The following is a 17,213-nucleotide window of genomic DNA, read 5'->3' as shown; positions in this document are numbered from 1 at the left end:
AGGGAATAAAACAAAAGGGAAATGTGGATACTTAATAAAGCAGAAAACCTTGAATTCCATACTTCTGTCACAATAAATTCAAAAGAAACAGATGTTGCCGACACAATTTTCAATCATTAGAGTATTAGAGCAGAAATGGACGAGAGCCTTTCAAGGCCAGCTACCGCTGTTCAAATTCAGCCTTGCCAAATCATACTCATGTTTTTTCCCCGCTTTCCCTGCATCACAAATTTTCTGATAATTTTTACGACATTTATCACTGCACAAGCATTCACTACAAAGTACAGATCTAATCATGGTGCATGGTGCAACTGTGGTATTCATAAGAGTAACAACACGATACATGAAATTGCAGCAAAAATGATCAAAGGGCCACCCTAATGAATCATAAATTTCACTTTTTATGACACGACTGGACATTCGACTATTATCTCACCTCCACTGGAGATCTAATGATAAATCTCCATTCAATACACATCTAGTTTGGACAGATCTAGTTTGCCAACAAGTAACAATGAGATAAAACCTGTACAAATAATCTATCTGATACCATTCCTACTGTTGGTTTTACAAATAGTATTCAAATTCACGTGACAAAAATTTTAATTTGGTGAGTATTGCCGTTGTTGTCAGAGCTCTGTGAAGAGAGAACACTGAACAGTCTTATAATCTGTGTAGATGATGTTCAATGTTGAGACACTACTTCTTCTAAACTTATCATGGTCAATATAAATTTACATATGCATCACACATGCAAATAAGTATTCATTCACACCGCACAGTTTTAACCCTTTGAGGACTGACTGGTAACTTACCAGAAGACTGTTACAAGCATATTTTAATTCTACAACAATGATTGACAGCTTACCCTTGTTCTTCCATGAGTTCTTGAAACTCAATGCATTTCAGTTCAACTTTCCGCTTGCGTTCATGGGCTAGTATCTCTTGGTTTGGCTTCTTGTTCATGGCTTGGTCCAGTTTCTGAAGCTCCTCCTCTGTTTTGTAATCCACCTTCTCCTTCTGCTTTCGCACCAGGGAGAGATTCCTCTGCACGTAGCCATTGGTGCCACTGCCCCTGGCCGTCGCAAGGCCGATCCCGTTGTACATGGTGGTGGTGGTGGTGGTTGGCTCGCGTTGTCAAGTGACTTTATTGCTAGGAAAATAGCTCTGCGCGTGTCTGGAATATAAATCAGTACAATTAGGATATTAAATGTTAATGGGAAAGCGTTTCTCATTCGTACAGTATCACCTGTACAAGTAGAAACATATCTATCAACTGGACGAACACACTACTGCCTCACTTTCCACAGCAGTTGAGGGCAATCTCCAGGTACAGCATGCACAACTCAATATAGCGTTCAATAATCAAAGCTCTGAAACAAAAGCACACAAATACAGTTGAGAAAAACTGCTGTATTTATGCCCTTAGTTGGTCATAACTGTATGATACGAGTGACTTTTGATAATTTTGTCAGTATGTTTTTCTGTTGGGCACTAACATTTATTTTTTCATTTCCCTGTGAGAAAGCTTAATGGATCACCCACTACAGAATGACTAACATAGGTCATAAGCACACAATTGGGATACTTTGTTGAAAATGTGTGCCCAATACAGACTTTGTATACCAACTCCTGACATTAATGCACTGACTTCATCAGCTAGCTGAACAAAGTGTGTTTCCGACAGCTATGCTTTGTTTCATTAGATGGAAACATTACAGGTAACTACTGATGATACATCATATAAATACTAAAATAATAATTCATATTTGCCTCTTATCTCTTGACTGTCATCAGCAAAGTCAAGATAAAATTTTTGTGGGTTTTTGCTTCTTTTTTCTGTCATTTGCTTGTAAATTTCCGAGCCAACAACCGAATAGTGGTACTTCGATGAAAATACAGAAATTCCTTTACCAAGAGTTGAAGACTGCACACACATTCCTGTGATTACCATGATTACAGTATTTCTGGCTGATTTGAATGGGAACCAATCAACACTAATCTAGCTGCTATTCATAAAACTGAACACCAGTCACATGACACACTGAAAATCATACCGGTACGTGACTGCCTTTTTAAATTTATGCTATTATTACTGGTTATGGCCTCACCATATCAAAATCATTTTGGCAACCATCAAGTAATTAAAAAAAATCAAGTAATTAAAAAAAATTCACCACACTGGCAGCATTTGATGGCTGAAACCTCATGTGTACATTTTCTAATTCAATATGACAAAATCTGCAACAATTTTCACCATTAACCCTTTTCCTGCCAAGTCCACATTTCACCACCAAGATGGTTAAAATTAATGAAACACAACGTATTCCATATGATGTATTTTAACATAATACTGTACATTTGAAGGCTGTTGCAAACATAATACTGTAAAGTTGATTTTTTTGGACAGAAGATGCTATAATATACCAAGCCAAGTGGGTGAAAATACGTCAATTTTTGGCTCAATACCGCTTTTTACTGACTTGGCTGATGGGGAAGTGATACAGTTATTACTGTCTGGCAGGAAAAGGGTTAAAGTGTTTGAAAAAATTGGATAAGACTCTAGGAATATTATTATTATTATTAAAAATTCTTTGAAGTGCACTACAGATACATCTCAGCACACTACACATGACTGAAGAATGTAAAAAACAAACCAACAGGACTGGATCAAAATAGGGCCAAACAAAACTGAAACTTGCCTTAACATTATCAAAATTGAGCAATCACCTGTATTCTATATGTGTGCTTTCATTAGGGCTTTACAGAGCCTACAATATACTGTACAGATACTGGACAATCATCTCCCTTTGCAGGTACTGGTACAAAATTACCGGTATTAGAAAAGGTGCTCCTAGGTCTATCACAAATTTTATGCAAGTGAAAACTGCTCTAAGGTTTTCGCTGTAAAAGTCACTTTTACCATATTTAACAGTTGTTTATCCACAATTCAAACAATGGTCCGCTAAAACAACTAGATTTGACACTATACAATAATTTAACAGTTGTTTATCCACAAGCAATGATTCACTAAAACAACTGGATTTGACAACAATCCCATTTGCTGAGGGTGTTACATGATATTTCACATATGGCACCACTACTACCTGTAATAGGCTCTATATTATGAGATCACCATATTTAACCCTCTTTACGATCATGGTTTCATCCAATCTTACTGTTTTACAGTTACTGTAACAGGTACACCTCTAATCTGTTGAGGAAAATGAGGACAAATTTGCCATTAAGAGAATACGTACCACTGGCCTGTCATCTAGCTTATTCTCACCCTACACTGTTGTACCAGAAATCAACGAGTACATCATGTTCATATTCTGATTAAGTTGAAATGTCAAAGCATGAGAAACAAAAAGAACAGCTGCCTGCATCGATGCTTTTAAAAAACTAATACTTTTGATACTCCTGGGCCCAGTTAAGGTCAAATGGAATTAGGAATTCAGTGATATGTGTGAAGTATCGACTACTCACGGCACCAGAGCTGTGCATATATTGGTTGAACATGAGTTTCACCCACTCATACGGATATCAACAGCATTCAGGTCACACACAATTTGCTATTTATTAACATGTGTCTACCATGCTCAATTTTAGCAGCATGCAAATGGATGCACGTAGGTAAAAATATGAAAAGTTAGCTGGCTGGTTATGGAAATACCAGTAACTATGCATAGACCACAGACTTTTAAAAATATGAATGCAAAATATTTGCCCTTTTTAAAGATACAAAAAGCTAAAACATAGTTTTCAGAGTCTAACAAAACCATGACTATGACACTGAAAATCCCTGTGTATTGTTGTATTTCAAGGAAAGCGACAGCCATTGACAAAAGCCGGGCGATCACACTTTCACAAGCAGACAGCCCTGTCCTTACCCTTTCACCACCATGCTTTGTCCAAAACCATTGTTTTCTATGGTAAAGTTGGACCTGTGTACAGGGAACTGGGGGTGTAAGGGTTAAACAGTCAAGTCATCATCTGCTGAAGATGTAGAAAACATGTCTAACCTTAGAGTCACAAGAAACAGCGTAATTTGAAATCGAAGCTGCTCTGCCTTACTGCTCGGTACACACACAATGCACAGAGATCAACCAAACAGTGGCTTGACCCAGCTTCCATTGGATGTAAATTTACACAGCCGACACTGACTGACTGCAACGCACTGCAATTCCAATGACACTTTTTTTTGATGTCCCCGGCACGTGATGTGACATATATCACAGCTGAACCAACACTGACAGCCTACTGAATATTTATAAGCAGCATACTGACCAATCAAAGTCCCTTATTTTCAAAAAAAGAATGATCGTCATCAGTGAATATGAGACTCATTTGAAAATATTGTGTGATAGTACAGAAAATCAGCATTTAAATACTGGCTGTTAAACAATATTTTCTTTGGAAGAATTCTATTGGGGCAAAAGAAAAAAATACAGCCACAACATCTTTTATTCAATACCTCATACTTTTCCCAGTGTCATTTGTCATATTGCTGCATTCTGCTCACTCAGATCGCAATTAAGGTAGCTACATACCTTTTAGACACTTTCAGATTTTTATATTTTTTCTCAATTGAACACGTCACAAACCCCAATAAAGTATACATTTTCTGAAAGCCCTGATAGAGAGCTATCCGACCAAGTACAGTACAAGGTCATTATTTGCATAAGAGTCACGTGACAAGCGTTTTGCTGAACCTTCCAAAAACCGGTTTTTCCCGCTTTATGCAAACACGCTGCAAGATTTCCGGTTGGAATTTCTTCATTGACAAGCCTTGACAATATCCTTCAAAACCGTGTCTGGGATTTTCTTTATATGCCTTTGTTTTTTTTAATGCGCTCTTAAGGTTTTAGATGAAGGTGCTTTTCAAGGAATTTTAATTATCACGCCATATAATTTGAATGGAGCCTCCGGGAAAAAATCGCAGACACGGTTTTGAAGGATATTGTCAAGGCTTGTCAATGAAGAAATTCCAACCGGAAATCTTGCAGCGTGTTTGCATAAGGCGGGAAAAAAACGGTTTTTCGAAGCTTCAGCAAAACGCTTGTCACGTGACTCTTATGCAAATAATGACCGTGTACTGTGCTTAATCGGATAGCTCTATATCAGGGCTTTCAGAAAATTGATGTTTAAACTTAAACTAATTTCTGTCATATAACTACCTACCTGTTTGTACTTATAGGACTTCTTCTCTAACTGCTCTCTAACCGCAGATAAGATCTTTAAATCTCGCCTACACCCCCTTGGTCTATGAATAATTACCCACGATACACCAGTTTTAATCTGCAGCATATTGTGAACTCATAGGACACTGCATGTATCAACCTTTCCTGAAGGTGAAAGCCACCCAGAAAATAGGGGTAATAACTCAAAGATTACCATGAGAAAATAATAACCAATGGATATTACACTCACGGCAAATAAGTACACACAAACGTGGGGAGGAAGGGCGGGAGCAAACAGGTAGGTAATTATATGACAGAAATTAGTTTAAGTTTAAACATCAATTCTGTCACCAATTACCTACCTGTTTGTACTTATAGGACAAACAACAGAATACCACAGACCTTAGGAGGCTGGGACAAATTATTTGCCTGAGACTACCTGTTGACTGACCGACAGCGGGCCAAGAGAATATAAACCCTCTAATTCCGAGGCCATGTCACGTAAATAAAAGCTAATGAAGGAATTAGCTGACCGCCAAGTTCCTGCACGAATGACTTCGTCTGCAGCACTCCAGCTGATAAAGCCCATGATGTTGACAGGGCTCTAACCTCATGAGCAGTCACACTTGAAAGTCGTAAATTAGAAGAAGAACTTTCTGAATATGCCAGCGTACAGCCGCAACTATCCACTTCGATATGTCGGCAGCTGAGCAATCTGTCTTAGGAGACGGAGGAATAGGTAGAAACAGTCTAGTTCTACCTGCTCGAAAATGCTCAGTCCGTTTTAAGTACCAGCGGAGGGCACGGACTGGGCACAAAACTCTCTCCTGTGGATCAGGGCCTGTGAGTGTGTCAAGTGCTTTGATGATAACAGGCTGTGCTACTGAATCCAGTGCTTGGTTCTTGGCCAAGAAACCTGGTCTAGTGCGCAAAACAGCTTCCGTTTTGCTAATAGCCAGCAAGCCCTCATCCACACCAAAAGCGTGAATTTCACTTCTACGTCTACCAGACGCTAGGGCTATAAGAACACAGTCTTATACGTTAGAGCCTTAAGGCTAGTAGTATGCAGTGGTTCAAACGGGGGCTCCTGCAGAGCCCGCAACACCAGTGACAAACTCCACTGAGGGACCAATTTTCTTCTTGCTGGTCTCTCAATCATGAAGTTTCTGATCATAGCGGAGAGAGAACTATTATGACCAAAGTCCTCACCTCCTAAGCCTTTAATGGTAGCTGAAATAGCAGTACGATAAACAGCAGTTGTACGGGGAGAAAATTCTTTGTCTCTAAAGAGGAAGAGAAAAAACTCCGCTAACTGTTCTACAGAAGCTTTGATTGGAGTAATCTTCCGTTCACCACACCAATCACAGAACTTCCGCCATTTGTCTTCATAGGTTGCCAGAGTACTGGCTCGCTGTGGTCTGGCGATAATGGCGGCAGTTGCCTTAGAAAAGCCTCTCTCAATGAGGGCTTGCTCGACAACTTGAACGCGTGAAGGTGGAACACGCTTGGTTCCGGGTGAGTTAGAAGTGTCCCCTGGGATAGTAGATCTTCTCTTTGAGGCAGTTTCAAAGGGAATCTATTATCAGATCTAATAGCATCGGAAACCAAGGCCTTTTCGGCCACAATGGGGCTATTAGAGTTATAATTGTCCTCTCCTCTGCTAACTTCTTGAGTACTAGTGGAAGCAGAGGTAGAGGGGGAAACGCGTATGCTGTTATGTTCTCCCAAGACATTGATAGGGCGTCCACTCCTACTGCTCTGTGATCCGTATCGGCGACACAAAGAGCGGGAGCTTGCGATTTCTGAATGTCGCAAATAGGTCTAACATTGGAGTTCCCCAAATTGCAAATATCTGGTTCACAATGGTCTGAGGTAGTGCCCACTCTGTCGGTTGCACGGAGCGGTTCCGCGATAGGGCATCCGCTATGTGGTTTCGTTTGCCCGGCAGATGCCGGGCTTGGAGACGAACATTGTGGTCTTTGCACCACATCAATAGATTCCACACCAGGAAACAAAGAGTGGGAGATCTCGTCCCCCCATTTTGTTTATATAGGCAACTACCGTGGAATTGTCTGTATTGACGAGGACACTCTGGTTGGCCACTGAAACTTCGAAGCGCTGAAGAGCTAAGAAAACGGCTTGCAGCTCCAACCAGTTTATGTGCCTCCTGCCCTCGGCCACTGTCCACTGACCTGCTGCATACAGGTCGTCCAGATGCGCACCCCATCCTGTGGTCGACGCATCTGTAAAAAGGAACTTGTCGGGCCTGACAGTTTTCAGCGAAACACCCCGCTGTAAATTGTCCGTGTCCTCCCACCATAATAGGTGGTAACGCAGGGCAGGTCTGACAGGGATCGGATATGTTATGGCATGCCGATTTGGCCGCCACATTGACAGGAGGTACAGCTGAATTGGGCGTAAACGAAGTCGAGCCCATGGGACGATGTCTATCATGGACACCATCGTCCCGATTATGCCTAATAATACTCTGGCAGGGACTGACGGCTGTGGGAGAATACCGCGTATTAGAGACAGGAGTCTGTCTATGCGATCTCGAGTCGGTGATACTATGCCTCTGTCTGAGTGCAGTCTCATTCCCACGAAAACCATGTCCTGCGACGGTGTCAGAGACGATTTCTCCACACTTGGTATGAAACCGAGGCGGAGAATAGTGTTCCAGGTTAACAAGAGATGCTCCAAGAGAATTTCCTTGGCTTTGTTGCGAAGCAGCCAGTCGTCTAAGTAAGGGTGTATTTTGACTGACTGTCTGTGTAGGAAAGCGACCACCGCAAGTACTACTCTGGTGAAAACGCGTGGTGCCGTTGCCAACCCGAAGGGTAGGGCCGTGTACTCGTAAACTAGTCCGTTTACTATAAAACGGAAGTACCGGCGAAACTCTTCGTGGATTGCTATATGAAAATATGCATCCTTCAGATCGATCGAAATTAGCCAATCGTCTGGTTCGATAGCAGCTAAGATCGACCGATTTGTCTCCATCCGAAAGGAATCTACCTTTAAGAAACGATTGAGGTATGTGAGGTTTAGGATTGGCCTCCACCCTCCTGTCTTTTTTGGTACCAGAAACAGGTGGTTGTAAAACCCTGGCCCCTCCAGGGATGGGTTTACACGTCTTACCACATTTTTGGACACCAACCCTGAACTGCTTCGGTGAGTTGAGGGTCTGTGTTGTGTTGAGGGGGCGAAACTTTACTGGAGTACAAGCCAGGGGGGGCGGATGAGTGAACTCTGGCTTGTAACCCTCCTTTACTATATTCAATACCCAATGGTCGTCTGTTATGGCATCCCACTTGGGGCCAAATTGACAGAGCCGCCCCCCCACTGGAATGTCCGGTGATGGTAAGGACGGGAGGGGAGGGAGCCCGTCAGGACTGCTGGCTGGGGTGACCCATTCCCCCAGGGGTAGAAGAGGGAAAAGGTTTCTTAGCCTTACCCCGATTTGATTTGTTAAACGGCCGAGCACGCGATTTCTGTGACTGAGGGCGTGCTTTGGCCCCTGTGGCTCCACCTTTAAATTTGTTAGTGGGTTTCGACACGTTAGTCGTTTTTGCACCACTCACTCTCTGTTTATTCCTTTCGAATAACCAAGCATTATTTTGGCACTCCTGGGTAGCCTGCTTGGCTAGGTCTGGTAAAGTGCCAGCAAACAAATTCTTTGGGGAAAAAGGTGCTAATCGAGCCTTCCCTTTTAACTCATCCGACAATTGAACGGAGTGGCGACTCAAAAATGCATCGCGTTCAATAAGATGTAGGGCGACATGATTTCGGACAGCAAACTCAGAGAGATGATTCACTGAATTAGCGAGCGCCCTAAGAGACTGCTTAGCTTTATCAGGGATGTGCAAAGCTTGTAATTCACGCACAGTTAACCCCAAAAGCCAGTCAATATATGATGCTGCACGGATGGTCATATTAACTGTGTCACCCAGCTGGCGAAACATTGGCATATCAATCGAAATGGTCTTAAACGACGACGACTGATTATCCACAGTAGAGGCGTCTTTATCCAAATGTGGGAGTCCCCCGGAAAAAAGAGAGGCATGAGTCTTATAATATTTATTTTTTAAACTAGACCTTGCCCATGGATACTTGCCGATTGGCAAAGGGTTAGAATCTTGCACTTCTCCTGTTACTTCTCTCCTAACTTTTTCTAGGTTTGAAGTGATAACTCGAGAAATGGGTAATGACCTGTGAGCAACCTGCTTCTCTGGGCCATTAGACAGTTCCGAAGCAGTGACTGACTCAATCTGGGCAGGTGCCTGAGGCTTAGGACAGTCACTACCAAAAGCTTCATATACCCAGGAAATGCACTGTGCAAAATTTGATTCCCTAGGTTTAGCTTGTGATTCTGCTATGCTAACCTGGTCCTCTGGCAAATCGGAATCATGTTCCGGTGCCTTAGCTATAGTCTCGCTAAGGACTGATTGCGTTGTAATATTATCCGACTGATAACCCTCCAACTCGACATCCACTGAGGGGGCATGTAGCTGGATTATCTCTGGATTGTGATCTCCCTCCCCCTTTGAAAGTGAATGGACTGGCCCTGCAGGCTCACCCTCACTTTCTACCGGGGAAACATATCTCTTATGAGGGTCCTTGAGAGCGAATTCTCAGAATTAGCATGGGGACGAGGCAAGGAAGGGCGCGGCTGTAATTCGATCGACGCGTTCTTACTGCCAGTGCCGGATGCCGCCAAGTGCTGAGTCATCGTCCGGGCGCCATCTTGTTTTTTTCCCCTTCCTCATGTCGCGCGAGAGGGAAAATCACTAGCGCTACAAGACTCTTGCCCCTGACGCAGAGTGGTACGTGCATCACACGACGCTTCCACTCGGCCAGAATTCTGGGGGCTATGCCGAGAAGGCATTCTCTCAGCAAAATGAGGCCGCGTAGCGGTACCGCCCAATCCAGCATTAATCAGCATTTGCTGTTGAACTGATAGTGACTCCGCTATGGCGTGCAACGCCCCGCTCAAGTCGTGGTCCCGTTCAAAACGCCTAGACGTTGAATATCGGCGTCTGGACCTCGGGAAATCATCATCGGAATCAGAATAGTCAGAATGATATAACTCTGATCGATGATAGTAACCGGTCTCTCTCTCTGGTGAACGGAAATCGTGTCTAAAACGCTTAGGTTCGCGTCTAGATCTCCGGTGCTCGACCTTTCGGTCGAAGGTCGGACGGTCTGGAGAGCTCAATCGAGCCCCATAATCGTCATACCGATAGGGCGATTGATCACGCTCCCTGTAAGTTCTGCAAGGGGAGCGATGACGTCTACCCTCAAAACGCTGAGGCGGAAAATCATTACGACGTAAGCCTCGGCTGGAGCGAGAGATATAATGCGGACTAGAACGTCGCTTCGGAGATCTTTCGCGGCGTAAGTCCTGCCTAACTTCATCGTTAGGTTTGCCTACACTAGGTACCGTGACCTCTGGGGTTTCCTTGGTACTACTGTCGGACATATCGATCGTTCTCCCTGAACCTGAACCACTTACCTTATCCGCCTGACCAATCGTCGAGTCTTCCCAATTCCGGGAAGCCGACTGCCGGTCGGAGGGATCAATATTTTCGTTGGTCAGAGTCATAGGAACTTCACCGTCATCTGAACCAACGATTCTGCGTTCCGAACTTGCTAGCGTAGATGGAGAATTCACCGATCGTTGGCTAGCGAACGCAGTGGGAGAAGAAATATTGTTCCAATCGAATTCAGACCAATTATGACAAATGTCACAAGTATTGGACCGATTACAAGCGCGGCAAAGATGACACTTATCGTGCCGATCGAGGTTCGACATTTCATGTCCGCAAACACCCTCACGTCGGACTTGCAAGCTCATGACGTAAATAATAACGAGAAAGCTGGCCGACGAAACGAAAAGAAAAAACGAGAATGGCGATTGGGAAAAACGATACGCCTGATAACCCAAAAGGCGGGAAAGGCACCAATCGCCGGAAAGATAAAACAAGAACAAAGTCTTCAAAGAAGAACAAAGGCGATGTAAAGAACACAAAAACGGCACAAACATAGTGAAGATACACTTAGCTGTCTAGTGAGTTCCCGAAAAAAAACACCGAAAAGCGATCTAGAGTGGATAAAATCCAAGCGGTAGCGAGAGCTTCTTCAATACACGTCCAAGTGTAATGAGCGCAGAGAAAAAACTGGTGTATCGTGGGTAATTATTCATAGACCAAGGGGTGTTAGGCGAGATTTAAAGATCTTATCTGCGGTTAGAGAGCAGTTAGAGAAGAAGTCCTATAAGTACAAACAGGTAGGTAATTGGTGACAGAATGTATACTTTATTTGGGGTTTGGGACGTGTTCAATTGAGAAAAAAATAAAAATCTGAAAGTGTCTAAAAGGTATTTAGCTACCTTAAAGCTTACAAAATAAGTCACTGACAAATTTTCACCAATATCACACGTACACCTCTTCTGAGTATTGTTATGACAAAAACTTCAGGTAGAGATAATAATGTGGCATACAGATACACTAACTCAGAAACACCAAATTCACTCTTCATGTGTATGCTGTACATGTATGAGTGGAACCTACATTGTAACCCTACCTGGTGATAGTGATACATATTGATAGCATTGAGCACTGTTTACTTGCCTGAAGAGAAATGTGTCACAATCAAAGATACGTTAAAAAGCTGTGACAGTTCAATGTTTACACCCACATACAATATACCGTATAATGGAACTATTTGGAGACAAGGGAAAAGTACTGTCTCACTTTACAAGGAAAGGCTAAAATAACGCCAGCTTGATGCTACACTATCAGACTATCAAGATGAGGAAATACTGTCTGTTATCTTCACCTCTGACCTTTCTGGGAGATCAAAGACATGATGATCTATATGCAGCAATCTTGCGATACGACAGTGAGCGACGGCTGATAACCAATGCTGTAGAACTGGTTTAGGTCCAGCGATGGTTTTTCTCCGTGGATGGGTGCATCACAGCAAGGAAGAAACATCACTCGTGGTCTTGAATCATAAACACGTTCTCTTTCTGGACATCATTGTGTCATTCTAGTATATTTGCTGGACTGAAACTGTGGCAATTATTCAAGTTTATTCATCTGTTTACGAGGTTCTAAGTCCCTGAAAATTCATAGAATTTCCAGTCGCTTTTCAGCAGTTTTCTGAGAGTATTTTGGGTGGAAAAGCTTATTTTAACATGCTTGTGTCGCAATTGCATCAAATCATCCTTGAAATACTATAGTAAACTAGTAGTATGTAAAATGTATTTGACAGTTTTGACATAAAATTTTCACAAACAATACAACTCGGTGAGTAGCATCAAATAAATGATTTTTTCATGAACACTGGGCAACAATCAACCTTGTAGCTTTTTCTGAGCTCCAGGACCACCTATGCATAATTATCTACCTCTCATGTGCTCAGGCACGTATTGAACTTTTTCGCTGTTTCTTTCTTGTACAGTGCCGAAGCTTATGCCCGAAAGTTATCTAAATTTACAAAGTTCCATTAACTCTGGATAATTGCAATATTGAATGCTGCTTTGCCAGTGGTTTCACAAATTTAACGAAGCAGTTTTCATTGCATTGACATTGTAAAATGTAAATATAAATTCTGTCTTGAGGGACAAGTGTGACAATGATTAAAGATTGATGTATTAAAATTTAAATCATTGTCACACTCGAGGGACAAGTGTGACAATGATTAAAGATTGATGTATTAAAATTTAAATCTTCTTGAATGTGAGACTGCTTTGTTTACCGATAATCATATAATGATGTGCAACCTCATTGCAGACACCTGTTTTACCTTGGATGTAAATAAGCACGTCTCTGAGTCATATCAGGTATTCATAATCAAAGTCAAAGTTGCAGACACAGGATGTTCACCTGCAGAAAACGTGCATTGAAATCTTTCTTCTCTAGTCTACAATCTCTCGACGCAATTTTTTACCAAAAAGTAGTTGTAAGAAAGTACATAAATGCGAGACAGAACATGGTGTATCTTTACTGACTCGGTGTGTCTTGACTGAAGAAATAGTTTCTACTTGCTGATATCATAGACACTGGAACATTGTACTTTTGAGACTTCCTGAGTTGTATTATATTTGTAATTCACACTGTGATACATGTCATGATGGCACCTCAGTGATCTGTATGTTGACACTGCAAGCTGATGTTTCTGACCTGCTCATCTCTGCTGCTACGATACGAGGAATCAACAGTGATGATGTCAGTATTTGAAAACATGGCTTCAAAAAAAGGCTACATGTAGAGCGAACCACAAACTCCAAACCAAGCACAAACATGCTCGTACGAAGACTAAGCAAACCACCAGATGGATTTACGACTTACGGATTGATTTCTGAATGTGTACACTTGCCAGACATAAACCTATACACACACATCAGTGTGTTTACACAAGATCCACAACTACCTTCATACGCTGTAACTTTTCCATTTCCCAGGTGTGTGTACACTGAAGCGTACAGACACAGGTGCACACGTCCACACACCTCCAGAATACAAAATGCTCGGCAGCATGTATAACATTGAGACATTCGTTCCGCTTTCACTTTTCATCTCAACTAACATAACTTATTGATTTTTTATCTGGTGAAGAAATCTAAAAGCTGAAATTAATGTATTAAAAACCTGACTACATCTTCAAAATATTTCACAATTTTTTTTTGATATTCTTGACTAACAATATGAAAGAGAGAAAAATAGAAATCATCAATGAATTGATGAAATATTAATGTTTAAATAAAGACAGTCTAACGTGAAGTAGGTAAAAAAGACATTAAATTGACTTTATGCATTGGTATTTACACAAATGTAATACAATCTCAGCAATTTTATGTACATTTACAAGGCAGTAAAAACCAAAGACTACATGTACTGGAAATGTAACTTTTATTCGTTGCTATATGAATAATGCAAACATACAAGGTTTTCTCCTTTCAATTGAACTTGTAGAACTGTTTAGCCTGAAATACCGAACATGTTAATTTTGACACTTTGCTGGCTTTCCGATGCAAGGTTACTGTGGTTCAAAAAATATAATTTTTTTTCACAAGGCATTCCATCTGGAATTCCGTTTCAGAGTTTCAATTTTTGACCATTTTCACGCTGTAGTTCATTTTCACTTTTCTGAGACTATCAAATTTATTTGAATGAAAATCGTATCTCTGCCACACAATGAATAATGCAGACTAGCTACTTGGCAGAATGACACGTGCAACAGTTCTGAAGTTCTCACAAGGGACGGAAAAGATACCCTGCACATGCAGAAAGATCCTGTTGATCCTCACAGCTTTCAATGCCATAAACATAAATACTCAGTAGCATCAATGGAAACTAAAATTTCCTTTTCAACTTTACTCAGTTAACATCTGCAAACCCTGACATAATAAAATTACCTCGGTAAACAGAGGGTCTTACCCTCGGTAAATCACCAATGAATACACCAGATAATGTCAGATACAACACAACAAGGGTCTTTAATTAATAATTCATCATCAAAGCAAACTTGTCCGGACATCCGCCCTGCCATTCCTTTTCCAAAGTAGATTGGTCCAGGTCAAAGGCTGAAAAACAACTGGGTTGACGCCAAAACTAACCACTTAGCAGGGTGGAAGGACTGAAGAAGACAAACAGATTACTACATCAATGCAGAAGGTGCTATCCTTTGATATGAATGCTGCGAGGTTGAGTCAGGTTGATAGATGTGATACATACTTGATTGTGAGAAACACTGTTAAATACAAGCACAGCATTAGAAGCCAATGACGTGTATATGAAATATCATATTTCTTCATACATTCCTCTTCCATCAAGCTCTCAACCTGTCCTCAATCGATTTGCACTTTCGTGGTGCGTACTGAAAGCAATAAATCATCACTGTGGAAAAATATCCTGATGAACGGCACGTTTCCACTCCAGTGCACGGAAACCAAATCCACTGCAATTCTCTCACTACCAGGCAATCACTACCCCGATTCTGATAAAAACAAGTGTTTTCATATCCATTATCGCATGATACAATAATTTGTCAAAGGCGGTATAACGGCTGTAAAGTGACACCTGTATAGTCTATCATGTACCTGGCAGTCCAGGTACCTGGGATCTTCTGTGTACTCGGAAGGCAATCACATTGCAATTAGGAGATAGCAAGAATGTTGCTGGTACTTCCTTTAAAATACACAAGATGTTCCAGAACCTTTGCAAAAGTACCGTATTGTCTGCCTTAATATTTGCTGCTTCAAAAAATTTACATGTGGCACTGGCACATACAACACAGGGGAAAATGGCAGTCTGGTTACGAATTTACTTTCTGTGAAAGACCAGTGTGGCTGTTCCTTTGCACACACTCAATGGATATTGATCCGGGCAGAGTTTTCAAATGCGGTATAGATGGCCGGTATCAATGCTTATTGATTTGTCCACCAATCTATAAACACTCCCATTCTAAATGCATTTCCATTACCACTTTACTAAAACCTCCAACGCATATCTCTCTGGTAACATGTCAGCATGCAAAAGAATTCTGCAAAATTGACCAAACAATCCAATAATTCAGAAGTCAAGACTGCTTTGTCCACATCTGTACGATCTATGACCATACAATGCTTGAATATCATTTGAAAAACATTTTTCCTCGCCCATAAATTGGCTCCACTAAATTGCTATATACACTTTCAGCACCCGTAATTTAATAAGTTCCTCAAATTTGTGACAGCTTGTTGAAAATGAAAGAAAGCAATGTCTGAATGGCTAATGTTATGGAATTGTATAAGTTCCAATGATGACATAAGTGGAAATTGCCAACATATTCTGTTACATGCACGACATGAGTTGATCTGCACTTTTCCTGACTGTTATCCTGCACAAGTTGTACATACTTTAATTTTCAGGAAGCAATCAAAATTGAATTATAGTACCCCATGTGCTACACAGATAGATAACTCTTCAATAACTGTAACTTTTTTTCACCATTTTTGTTTTGTATGTCAATGGGAAGCTCTTGTTCTTGTTCTACACCCCAAAACATGTTGGAACACCTATAATTTAGCTTGCTAACACAGATTGTCTGTTATACATGTAGAATGCACTGTTATTGTTTACATTTGGATTCCAGTCCGGGCCAGAATTCACTTGTCAACAAACAACAACAATGCAGTCTACACAATGTCCAGGCGGAGTTGACAAGTTGAATAATGAGTATCCCAACATTCTTAGAGGTGTAGAAAAGGAAACTTTAGTTGACATGTAAAATAAAAAGGAGAGAAAAAAATTACTGAAAGTTCTACAGTACAATTACTGGCCTTTTAATGTGTAGTTGGCAAATCTTGGCAAATTAATATACTAAACAAATACAGAAACAAGCTAAAACTCTTCCCTGAAAAGTTAAAGAAGAAAATACAACTTACAATATTACGATAAATAAGTTGAGTAACACATTCAGTGAAAATTTCAATGTACCTTCTATGGAACTATTTCATTGACTGTGACAGTGTATATTATGTGCCATGGTTAGTTTGGAAATCTATACTGATAGCTTACTTTCACTGTGGCATTTTCAATGGCCACACTTCACTCCATAACTGGAGAAAAGATGAGTGCATCTTGCAGTCAGATATTGAAAAGTTGGTTTACAAGCATTGTACGACTGCACTGAGAGTGTATAAACCGTAAACCAGCTGTTTATTGTCATCACCCACTATATGTGAAAGTTTCCAACTGTTCCTGGATGTACAGGATAAAACTCATTACCACAAAATTCCTGAAGGCACCTTTTCAGACAGCTTATTAGTGGGAGGCATGGTGCATTAGTACTTTTCCAAGGACAGTACTGGTGTAGCATATATGTGAAATGGGTCAGCTACATGTAGTATTGATTACTGAGAAGCAACACGGGATTGCAATTTGCGGGAAATTATTGCCACTTCCATGGGGGGACCAACCATATTTGCACTTCATACATAAAATCTAAAAGTCATCATGGAAATATTTTAATACAAAAAATATGTGA

General features: G+C 41.1%; 1 protein-coding gene across 11 annotated transcripts in view; it reads right to left on the bottom strand.

The window, feature by feature from the left end:
* The window catches only part of LOC139144957 (serine/arginine repetitive matrix protein 2-like), an 84,600-nt gene that overhangs the window by 51,860 nt on the left and 15,527 nt on the right, over positions 1-17,213 (bottom strand). For 8 of the 11 annotated variants that reach the window (XM_070715802.1, XM_070715795.1, XM_070715800.1 and 5 more), the window contains exon 2: positions 869-1,177. In XM_070715802.1, the coding sequence (XP_070571903.1) occupies positions 869-1,107 (239 nt within the window). In that variant the 5' untranslated portion in view covers positions 1,108-1,177. Of the gene's footprint in view, positions 1-868; positions 1,178-4,025; positions 4,206-17,213 lie in introns of those variants that run through there. The other 3 variants (XM_070715796.1, XM_070715798.1, XM_070715805.1) reach the window with 3 other exon arrangements.

The sequence above is a fragment of the Ptychodera flava genome, chromosome 12, assembly GCF_041260155.1.
Source record: "Ptychodera flava strain L36383 chromosome 12, AS_Pfla_20210202, whole genome shotgun sequence".
In the NCBI taxonomy this organism is placed as follows: domain Eukaryota; kingdom Metazoa; phylum Hemichordata; class Enteropneusta; family Ptychoderidae; genus Ptychodera; species Ptychodera flava.
The sequence above is the reverse complement of the archived record's forward strand: the minus strand, read 5'-3'. Positions and strand labels throughout refer to the sequence as shown.